We start from the raw sequence: 12,055 nt of genomic DNA, 5'->3' as shown, positions 1-12,055 counted from the left end.
ATTGACAGTGCCTTTTCATCAAAGGTGTAGTGTTGCTCTTGGCCCTCGTGGTGAGGCTGCACTGGCTGACCAGGTGGCAAATCTTGGGTGTCTGAAAGCAAAAATGCAGATAGGAGCGTGAGGGAAGGTGGGATGGATGGAAAGCAAGAGGGTCATGGTCACAAAATCTGCAGCTTCGTGCCAGATAGCAAGATGAGGGTGAACTGGGATTTGAGAAGGGGCATAGGAACATGCAGTCATCCTGAATGTTCTCAGCGATGCCGGATGCAGGGGCCTCAGTCTCAGTCAGCCCTGATTATATAGAACATTGTCTCCTCCACAAGGCTCAGGAGATGAAGGTATGCCTGTCCCGCATCCATTCTCTGCTACTCCCTGGGGTTATGTGCAACCATATCCTGCAAGAGAAAGGAAAAAATGTTACTGTGTGTTTGGGTGGTTCCTGCCATAGTTGAATAGACTGGAGGTGTGTGGAAGCAATGAGAGGTGGTTGAGGCTGATAAGTGTGTGACGGTGAGCTGGAGCATCTGAATGTTAGTCATGAGTCCAGATTTCTGAAGGGTGAGTGATGGAGCTGTGGTGCATTGGGCAGCATGAGGTTGGTGATCTTGGCCATCTGTGTGAACCTTTTCTGGCACTGCATCCAGGTCCTTGGGGCCACCTGCTCCCATTCCCTTTACAGAGTGTGCCTGGAGGGCCTCCTGGCTTCTGTAGAAACATGGTGTCTCTCCTCCAGCAGCCTCCATCACTAAGGCCTCAAGCATTGCATCAAAAATCCTGGGAGACTTTTCTTTGGCCTGTTGCTCCATTTGCAGTCCTCTTCCTTCACCAAAACTTTCCTGAGACTGTTCAGAAGCTCCTGTAGTCTGAGTGCACCTCCCCTTTAAGAGGGGCAGGTTGCCTTTAAGAAGTGCAGACTAGCTGTGTGTTGTGTGAGCTGTGCACACTCCCTGTGCCCCCTGCTGAGTGTGCAGCCAGTCAGTAGCACATTTCGTGCTGGGTTGCACACTACAATCATATTAATGAGTAGGCAGCACAAAGTTAGCCCACTGCCTGCCTCAATGGGACTTGGTGCAGGGTAAACAGATATCGCGATCCCTGTTCCCAATTTCGGCCCCAATTGAATTTTTGTTCCTATGAGCTTACATGCTTTGTGTTCATGTTTCTAAAAAATGGACATCCAATCCTGTAATGGAAAAGTTGGTAAATGGAGTGAGCAGCAGAAGGAAGACCCACAACTTTAGTTTGCACAATTCCTTGTCTTCTGGTGTCCTGATGAACATTCCTCTCTCGACCAGCACCACCACCTGGCCATCCACCTCATTTATTTATTTGTGGGAGCTTGCTTTGTGCAGTTGGCTGCTTTAGATTAGAGAGATACAGCAGTGAAACAGGCCCTTCGGCCCACCGAGTCTGTGCTGACCAACAACCACCCATTTATACTAATCCTACATTAATCCCATATTCTCTACCACATCCCCACCATTCTCCTACCACCTACCTACACTCGGGGCAATTTACAATGGCCAATTTACCTATCAACTACAAGTCTTTGGATGTGGGAGAAAACCAGAGCACCCGCTGGAAACCCACACGGTCACGGGGAGAACTTGCAAACTCTGCACAGGGAGTACCCAGAACCAAACCCGGGTCGCCGGAGCTGTGAGGCTGTGGTGCTGACCACTGCGCCACTGTGCTGCCCAATAACTTGCCTAAATACCAACAGTTCCTGCATTTGCAAAGTTCTTAATTGGTTGTTAGGTGTTTTGAGATGTGTTGAACGTGATGAGGTGTTAGACGGAGAACTAAATATCCTTGGCCTTAGATTCATTCTTATTCTCTCTCTCTTACACACTCTCCCTCATGCTTTCTCTTTCCGCATCCCCATACCAGGGCCAAAAGATCTTTGGGATTGGCACAATTTGAATGCAGGAAGTAAGTTATTCTCCTGGATTTTAGTGAAGGCTGTATTTTTCCCCGAACCATTTCTCTCACACAGCCCATTAAACAACAAGATGAGACAAAGTTTCATTTTTCTGCGAGGCTTTAGATGAAGCTGACCATCTTATCTTCTCTTGCTGGTCTCCTTGTGTCCTGAATTAAAGTAGCAGAGAGAGGCTGTTGAAGATATTGCTCATGCATTTTCACTGTGGAAATAGTACATGATGTGAGGAGAGAGGAATGGAGGAAGAAACTGTTTTAAGAATAGAAAACAGTTCATCCCACACATGTAAAAATCAATTCCTGCATGTCATCCTGAATGACTCTTGAATTTTAGCATAAAAAACAGTTATCTTCTTGATTGAAGTAATTCCACCGAAATACTTTTCCTGGAAAAAGTTTCTCTCTGATTTTGGGTAGTGTAGCAGAGGCATGATTGGAATCTTAAATCTGATGTTACATTCATAGTCCAATCACCAGAAATTAGTTATTGAAGCTTTGAAAATGCTGCCTGGTGTATTTTAGCCCCAAAGCATGACTGGAATTTGAAGTTCAATAGCATTTTCACACTTGAATCACCAAAATTATTCTCTTAAAAACAGTTGTTCTCTGTTTCCAAACTAAAGCAGTATGTGAATGTCAAGATTCAGTCTTGCGTTCAGTAATGCCAATAGCATTAGACTTGCCCTTCAAAAGATCGATTTTTAAAGGCTTTTAAATGTATTTATCCTAGTATCTAGCATCTCTGAGAAGAAAAGAAAATCAATGGGCAATATCATGAACCAAGTTGTGGGGAGGAGGTGGCAAATTTAATAGCTTGTATGGCAGCAAAGAAGAGGAAGAGCATCATTTTTAAACAAAATATTGATGCAATATTGTTTCATGACAAATGTGCACTTGTGTACTTTTTCACTGGTGACTATCATATTGGGAAAAAATATTTTAGCAGCTCTGTTGAACATTAGGTTGAATGAGTTTAACCACTGAAACCTTCAGTTTCAGGCAGGTTTGCTCATCCACAGCATTAATTAGATTGACTTACTCTGTCCAATCCCATATTGCACTTTACTCCAACCTTCCATTTTCAATTGGAAGTATTGATAAATATTATCATTGATGATTAATTACCATCGATCAATTCTGGTTTTTGATTCCCATTTCAAAATGCCTGGGTCTTCCGCTGTACTGTATCATGGTATACTTCTGAGGACATAACACAGGGGAAGAAGCCCTTCTTGGAAAGGGGCAAAAGGATCATTAATATTAAATTTAATTTTAACATGGTATGCAAATCTATGGCATATTCCAATGATTCCCTTCTACGGTTGCCTGTAAGTTCGCATTGCAGGCAGTGCTGTTCAGTGCAGCCAGCATTTAGATATTAGAATCATAGGAACTTGCAGCACTGAAGGCCAGACGTGCCTGTGCTGGCTCTTAGAGCAGTCATGCTTAGTCCCGCATCCCCGCTCTTTGTACTTGCCCTATAAATTCTTCATCCTGAAGTACCTATTCAACTCCCTTTAAATTTTTAAAAAATGAAATCAGCTTCCACTCCCATTTCAGGTAGAGCGTTCCAGATCCCAACAACCCTGAGTGAATAACTTTATCATCATCTCCCCTGTAGATATTTTGCTGATGATTTTGAATCTACGACATCTAGCTATTTACTCTCAAGAGGCTTGTGAGAAAGAGATGGGAGCAGACAGGAGAGATCTTCCCAGTTCAGGAGCAAACAGACTTTGAGTTCAAACTGTTAGCACAATTCAGAAAAATCCGGTAGCCAAGCAGGTTAGTCATGTGATTAACTGGTCTGACCACGTCTTGGATTGTATCACCTTAGCAGTCTCTGGAATGCTCTTCTTACACACAATACCTGGTGATCAAGGTCCATTGTGGGTTGAATGTGCTCGGGAATGGTCCGTTGTCCTTTCAAACACCGTCTGTTAATATGCAAATGTCTTTTCCAGCCACGGCTGATCTGTTTAACAAGTCACTCCAGTAACAGTTTAAAATCAATGTTCTTGACAAAATTAATGTGCCTCATTCTTGGCAGGTGGGGACCTAGCTTGACAAGTTGTTCATTCTCGCTAGACCCTTGGTTCCCCATTATCTCTGGAATTTTTTTTGTGTCTTCTACCGTGAAGTCAGAATCAATGTATTTGTTTAATGTCTCTGACATTTCCTTATTCTCCATTATAATTTCACCTGTCTCTGCCTCTAATGGGCCCACATATACTTTCACTAACCTCTTCTTGTTTGCATACCTATAGAAACGTTTATAAACTTTTTAATGTCTCTTGCTAGTCTACTCTTACTCTCTTCTCTCTTTACTTATCAATTTCTTGGTCCTCTCCTGAATTCTAAAAACGTCTCAATTCTTAGACTTACTACTGTTTTGGAAACATTATAAGCCTCTTCCTTTGATCTGATCTGATCTTTGGGGCGGCACAGTGGCGCAATGGTTAGCACAGCAGTCTCACAGCTCCAGCGACCCAGGTTTAGTTCTGGGTACTGCCTGTGTGAAGTTTGCAAGTTCTCCCTGTGACCGCGTGGGTTTCCGCCGGGTGCTACAGTTTCCTCCCACCGCCAAAGACTTGCAGGTTGATGGGTAAATTGGCCATTGTAAAATTGCCCCTAGTGTAGGTAGGTGGTAGGGAATATGGGATTAATGTAGGAGGCGATGTGGTAGGGAATATGGGATTAACATAGGATTAGTATAAATGGGTGGTTGATGGTCAGCACAGACTCGGTGGGCCGAAGGGCCTGTTTCAGTGCTGTATCTCTCTATGACTCTATGATACTATCTTCAACTCCTCTTGTTAGCCACAATTGGACCACTTTTTCTGTGGGATTTTTGTGCCTGAGATAATTTGTTGCAAATTATGTATTATTTCAAATGTAGCTTCACAATCTACCTTAGCCAGCTCATCCCCCATATCTATGTAGTTTGCTTTGTTTAGATTTAAGATTATAGGTTTGGAATTAACTAAATCACTTTCACAGTTCTATTATATTATGGTTATTCTTCCTTACTGGCCCCTTTACTACTAAGTTATTAATTGTCTCTTTTTACACAATATTAGACCCAAGTATTTAATATTTAAGAAGCTGAACAGCAGTCAAGGAATAGCCTGTCTGATCAATGCTTCTGCCACTGGACTCCAGATTTACCCCTACATCAATGGCCTACTGCGGCTGCAGTATGTACTATCTACATAATGCACTACAGCAATTCACTAAGCCTACTTTGATAGCACCTTCCAGCCCTGTAACCACTACCACTAAGAAGGACAAGAGCAGCAATATTGTGGGAATTTCAAAACTTCCATGTTCCTCTGCAAGTCGCACATCCCGATGAGGACATATGCCACCATTCCATTGTGACTTCTGGGTCAAAGTCCTGGAATTCCCTACCAAACACCATTGTGGGAGCACCTTCTGCTCAAGGAATGCAGCGATTTAAGAGGACACTCACCACCACTTTCTTGAAGGATGGAAAAAAGATATGGCATTGCCCTTGTATCCACATCCCATGAATATGTAATGAATTATTCATGTGAGGGAAATGAACATGTGTTTTTATGTCAGGCCTCCTGCAATTCTGTCTGTGTAAAATCTTCACCACTCCACTCCTAGCCATGCTGCGAGCACCACAGGAAATTCCCCATACTTTAGTGGGATAGTTTTCAGTGTATTTAAGTAGTTTTGTGCTTCTACTTTTCTCATATATAAATTACCTGCAATACATATGGGACAGATTTACCTTTTGATTACTTGAGCCCGTGTTGTAAGGCTGCTTAGTTCTGTGGAATGTTCTAGAATACAGGCCAGCCATTGGGATTGCATCTTTCCCAGAATGTACAACAAGTAGGAGAAGTAAAGTATTTGATAAGAGAAGCAAAAATGACGTGAGGAAAAACTTTTTCACGCAGCGGGTTGTTAAGGTCTGGAATGCACTGCCTGAGAGTGTGGTGGATGCAGGTTCAATTGAAGCATTCAAAAGGGAATTAGACAGTTATATGAAAAGAAAGAATGTGCAGAGTTACAGGGAGAAGGCGGGGGAATGGAACTAATTGCTGTTTCGGAGAGCTGGTGCGGGCATGATGGGCCGAATGGCCTCTTTCTCAACTGTAACAATTCTGTGATTCTGTGACAGTGACAGTTTGCTTTTCGTCTCCAGCATTGTGTCAGTTCGTTTGACACAGAGTGCCTTATTGCAGTGCTTTTTAAATATAAAAACAGAAGATAGTAATCTATCAGCATTTGTAAAAAGAAAAGACAGTTTAATATTTTGAGTGTGGAGACCTTTATTCCAGCATTTTCTGCTTTTTGTTTTAGATATCCAGCATTTTTATTTATTTCTCTCAAATATAATTTATTCAGTTACATTTGAGCATTAAAAGTTCAAGCAATTTTATGGGGTTTTTCTGTTTAGGTTATCCAGAAGCTGGAGAAATGTTAAATAATATAGTATCCTAGGCAAAATATTAAATGAAAATAGTAAAAGGTTTTGCTGTGCATTCAAATCCTTCACTGTTCACCTTTTGCCCAGTCACTGACAACTGTCAGGAAAAAAAAAAGGTACTGGCTCAAAAGGTTACATTGTGATAACGGTATTACTCTTGTCTAGATGTATATTGATCATAATTGGCAATGTATCTTCTTGAAGAAATGTCAGTGTTTTAAGTGAATTAGTAAAGGAAAAGGATTATCCTGCAATATTGGTTTGTCTGTGGACTCCTTTTCACTAATTGTTTTTGCAGGTTCAGCTTTGATGGCATTGATGCAGACAGTGAAGGAGAGGAGGTTTCCGATAGATCCCAGGGTTCATGCACTCCAAGGTCTCCAAACTCTGTTGCATTATTTGCCAGCAGTGGAGATGAACTGGATTCTTTTGAGACTCACCAGGATACTGAGATAAATGCCGGGGAATCTGAATCCAAGTCTTTATCCAGCAGCTTATTGCCAAAGGTACTGGGATAAATACTATTAGCCAGGCGGTAAACGAATGTGATTGTGTAATCTGGGCAACCTTGAAAGCAGATGTCCCAATGGAATAAGTTCTCTACTCCAGCTGGCATATAACAACAAGCTATTGGCAACTTTAGAGGTTAACTAATGCTGATTTCTTTCTGGAAAGATACAACACGTGAAATCAATCATAAACTTAAAAATAGTTAGTTTGTCAAAACAGGAAGCCCTACTTGACACGAAAATTATTTGTACGCATATATTTGATTTTATTGTGTTTTGAAAATTGTGGCACTTAGAGGCTCCAGAGCTGACCGAAAGGAAAACAATTTACTAATAGATTATAAAACTATTGTTGCTCATCTTTCCACCTTGTATTATTTAATTCCACCTGTCTCGAGGAAAACTTACATGAAAGGGATATTTCAATAGAATGGCTGGATCTGGGCCTGAAATTCATGAATTTTTTTTTTAAATTCGAAGCTGCAAAGCATGTAATTCTCCTGTATTTTCTTTTATCCTTGGTGATAATACTCATTGTGCAAATAGGGTGCCCTGGTAGTATTTACCACCTACATTATTAACCTCACATTTAGTGTTAACTGCAGTATTATTGCACTTGCTAGGTTGGCCCAGAAATATAAAATGAAGGTCAACAGCATTCGTAAATATCAACCTAGGTTATATTGCCAAAGTGAGACATGCTCCACGACAAGGGTCCTTTATTATATTCAGAGAAGGTTCACTTAGTTCATCATGATTCTTACCAAGGTCCACATGGAATTTAATAATGATTCTGATAGCATCATTAAGATATTTCACTCTCTACCTGTTGAATATCTCCTTTCTCTGTGTTTTTGTCTTTTGAACCTTTTGCCCTCTGTTTAAAGCAAACATTATGGTAATTCTCTTGGTCAACATTGACCCTGATGTTACTCAGTCTTTATGAGCACAATGCAACAAAACGATGTAACAACCTGTGATCACTGCTCCCCTTAACTCTTGCGCTTTGAAAAGATAATGGCCCATATTTTGCAGTAAAAATAATGCTGAGACTCCTAGCGTTCACATTATTAAAAGATAACTCGGACGGAAACTTTGGTGACTGCATTTGCACAGTGAAATATGGAAATCAGGAAGTTGCTATCTGAGATGCCCTTTTCCTTCCGAGGCTTCACTATAACATTACCATACTTAAAGACTTGACATTGAAGTAAAAGGAATGGTGTTAAATTACTGTACTCACATTATGGATACACACTAAACTTACCAGAAAAAGTTAGCATTTGTCATTCCATTTTAAGTTAATTTTTAACAGCCTGATAAATCTTAATCACTGCCCAACAACTTCTCTAGAACTGAAAGTTAACTTTTACAAATTTGGAGTCTGATTCCTTTAGATTTTAACTATTGTTTGAGATTTAAATGCACTTTAAAAAAACGTTTCTTTCTGTCTGTCTTTCTTTCCCTCTATATTGCTTTCTGTATAAAAATTTAAACTGAATTAAATATTCTAATTTACACATCCTGGTTCAGACTGTGCTGCTCAGGAACAATTCTTCAATCTGACCATGCCTTGCCCTGTTCACACAGGTTCCAGCTACCCTGTAGAGGGTGCTGCACTATAATGGCTTTCTAATCACAAGGTCCAATGCAAAAGCCCAGATAAATTCTGTGGGCAATTGTAAAGGGAATGAATGCGACTGCCGTTTGTTCACCACTGGCTGCAACATTTGGCCCAATACTTTTTTTGCAAAAGGTAGTTAAATACAAAAATGTTTTTTTTACTTATTGTTAGAAATCAGCTTTCATTTTGCATACTTCACATAGCATCACAGCCCATGGAAAACATTCGCTGTCAGATTGGTTTGCACAGGTATTTTACAAAAAGACATAGGGAGTTTATTAATTTGCAGATTGTATCATTTTGCTTGCTTTAAAACAACAACCTTTGTCTTTATGGGACCTTAATGTAAAATAGTGTAAAATTGCTTACATCATGCAGCCCTTTGGCACATTTTCGAGAAAATCATTCAGTTCAGTGCAGCTGAAACTGGGTGATTATTTTTACATTTGAAATAGAAATGTATTAGAGTCTAGAATATTCTGTTTGATCCAGTTTCCTTTTGTCCTCTGAAGGAGTCTGAAGACACTGGGATACGGCTGAGATCATACTCCCTTTCCTCGCCTAAAGTCTCACAAAGCAAATCTCGATTCATAAGGGATTTTAGTGTTTTTGATTCCGCGAGTGAAGGTTAGTGCCACTAAAAACTGAGCAAGATATATTAGGACAATGAAATATTGATATTGCTTTAAAAATCTATATTATGCAATTGGCTAAAAATTGACATCTACTTTGTGTCATCATCTGAAAAGCTTTTCCACTTTACATTCAACATTTTACAATTAACAAATTCCATGTAAAAATGCTTAATGACTCAAAGCTGAAGTCCAAATTTATCCTAATGTCTAGATAATTACTTGCATTACAGTACTATCTGGATGAACAGCTTGTTTTCAAATCACAGTATTAGCACATTATAAGCAGTTTTGGCTTAACAATGAGCTATTAGGTAGTCAATTATCTGAGCAATTACAGCACTGTAGTACCCAGATTTGTCAGGAGCTGAAACTCAAAGGATTGATTGGCTGTTACTTGAATCTAGCTGTCACAACTGGGCTGAGTTTTCCAAGTTCTTTGCATTACTAAATGGCACATCATCTTCCAATTTATGGATTTACCCAGCTTAACGAGGAAGAGGTAGAAACCAATATTTATGTCTTGTGTATCTACTGGTATCCTCCTATCAGCTGATTGTGAAAAGGGCATCCACAGATTGTTGCATGGGCAAGAGGCCAGTGAAAATCTAGAAATAATTAACGAGTGAAGTTGCTTCCTTCATCAATGAACTTCAGCATGCACAAAAATTAGCAATTTTTTGTATTTAACATTGATGGAATTGACAGTAACCAGACCTATGATACCTTCATACCAGATACGAATAAAACTCAAAACAAATTTCTAATGAGAAGTAGCCGAAGTTAGACTATTTTTGATTTATTTACTAATTATACTGGAGTTGACTGTACCTCCATTGTCATCACGTAATAGTTGTCGTGCATGCTTTTGCCTCACAGTACCTGTAACATGTGCATTGAGGCCACTTCATAAGGTATCATGGCACATCTGAATATCTGTAGCTAGCCAGAAATGCTACCAACACAGATAAAAGATTAAATTGAATACATTAAATTATTTAAAAAGCAGGTAAAATATAATAGAAAGCAACAACAATATTGGGGTTTAAAAATGTGCATAAACTATTCTAATTTCATCAATGATCTGTAGTTGCTGTTCACTCTTACCTATCCATTATTCTATACTGATTATTGGTATATTGTAGATCTAGGGCATTAGGCATATCAGTGAATGAACACCCAAATAGATGTTGTTCTTTTGTTCATTATGATGAGTCTGTCCCTGCTCTGTAGATGGTGTTTTCAGCAGTGGACGATCCCTTCTTCAAGCGCTGTCACTGTCTAAATCAGTTTCTCTGCTACACCATAGTAGTAAGTACCACTCATAATCAGATAATGCTGCCACAATTCTGCATGAAACTGTCTGCTACTCTTTCATGTCCCTGTGCCTTGTTGCTAAATGGACAGCGTTCATCTTAACCAATGTTGCTTGAATTGGAATCAAAACAACTGGGTGCAATGCAACTTTAAATGTTCTTTGTTGTGTCTTTTTTATTTTAAAGCTGGATGCTTGCTTTTACTTGATTATTTATATGTAAACTAACTTGTAGAAATTTAAACAACCCTTGTAAATAACAATTGAGATCCCCCCTCATAATTTTATGGTTGTCAGTATGAGTTCCACTGAAAACTGACATAACTTGTAGAAATTTTCAGCCTGATGAGCACAACGTGAATAAGGTGAGGAAGACCATGCAGCCATTTTAACTCGTCTATCCAGTACTTCCCCCTCTCGTCCCCCCCCATCACATTGTCCAATAGGATCTTCAATAACAGTTTTCACCTGCACTGTTCTTTCTTGGAATTCCATTAAATCTAGGCCAAGAGTTCATTTTTCTTTGTGTGAAACATCCTACATTTTCCTTTTACTCGTTTGAGTGTGTGTCCTCTTGACTTATTGCTTTGACTCTCTTTATCTTGAATTAATGCTGTGACCTAACATTTTCTTTACTGTTGAGTATCTTTAATAATTCAATAGGGTCATCTTTAAGGCTAAAGAATCCTAGTTTCTTTCATCTTCCCTCATTGCTCAGTTCTATGATACTGGGGATCAATCCTGTTACTTGTGGTTCATTACCTCCAGAGTGTGAATGTTTCCCTTATGTCTTCAATACCAAAACTAGATGCGGTCTTACCAGAGCACAATAGATACTAGGGCATGAATGCATGCCTCCTAACCATCACCTTAGGGAGAAAAATTGGTTCAATCTCTTTGCTGAAGTATAACAAGTTCATTTAATAAACTTTCATGCATTTCCTAATCATATTTCAACAATTTCCATGATGAGAAATGGTGTGTCATAGTCCAGCATGTGTTCTGTAGCATCTACTGCACTGGTGTCAGCGTGACTAAAGGTGCTAGTTGATTGTGGTAACTCATTTTCATAATGTTTGTAAAAGTTTATTGTTCTGTCTTGCTGATTATTGTATTTTTTATAGGACTTTTATAAAGATACTATTGAGCAGTATGATGGCAATGGGTACTGACCTGTCACATGGTGTTAGAGTGATGTGATGTGGGTTAACATCACACTCCACAAGAGTGCTGATTGCAATCATGCTGCTTGTAAGTAGCTGCAAAGCAGAAATCAGGCGTTCGATTTTAACTGCCTCCACTTGGCAGAAGCCAGGCTGGGCTGAATGTCAGGTAATATAATGTGAGTCACTTAACCCTCGTGATCCCAGTGCTTTCCCACAGTGTCTCAATATTAACATGCTCTATGCCCTTTTGAGCATGCCCGCAGGAAGGAAGTGGTATCCTACTTTAAATATGCAGATCCGGTCTAATGACATCATCAGGACCCGATCTACAATTTGAACCTGAAACCTGAGCTAGGGAAGAGTATCGGTTCCCTCATCGAGCAAACATTCTGGGAGCTGGATCATG

At 39.8% G+C, this 12,055-nt stretch overlaps 1 protein-coding gene across 4 annotated transcripts in view; it reads left to right on the top strand.

Moving 5' to 3' along the window:
- The window catches only part of arhgef28a (Rho guanine nucleotide exchange factor (GEF) 28a), a 564,358-nt gene that overhangs the window by 332,001 nt on the left and 220,302 nt on the right, over positions 1 to 12,055 (top strand). For 3 of the 4 annotated variants that reach the window (XM_068029539.1, XM_068029543.1, XM_068029541.1), the window contains 3 exons: positions 6,702 to 6,909; positions 9,049 to 9,163; positions 10,402 to 10,479. In XM_068029539.1, the coding sequence (XP_067885640.1) occupies positions 6,702 to 6,909; positions 9,049 to 9,163; positions 10,402 to 10,479 (401 nt within the window). The remainder of the gene's footprint in view (positions 1 to 6,701; positions 6,910 to 9,048; positions 9,164 to 10,401; positions 10,480 to 12,055) is intronic. The other variant, XM_068029540.1, reaches the window with a different exon arrangement.

This window comes from Heterodontus francisci, chromosome 4 (genome assembly GCF_036365525.1).
Source record: "Heterodontus francisci isolate sHetFra1 chromosome 4, sHetFra1.hap1, whole genome shotgun sequence".
In the NCBI taxonomy this organism is placed as follows: domain Eukaryota; kingdom Metazoa; phylum Chordata; class Chondrichthyes; order Heterodontiformes; family Heterodontidae; genus Heterodontus; species Heterodontus francisci.
Note: the sequence above shows the minus strand (reverse complement) of the source record. Positions and strands in the feature narration are given on the sequence as shown.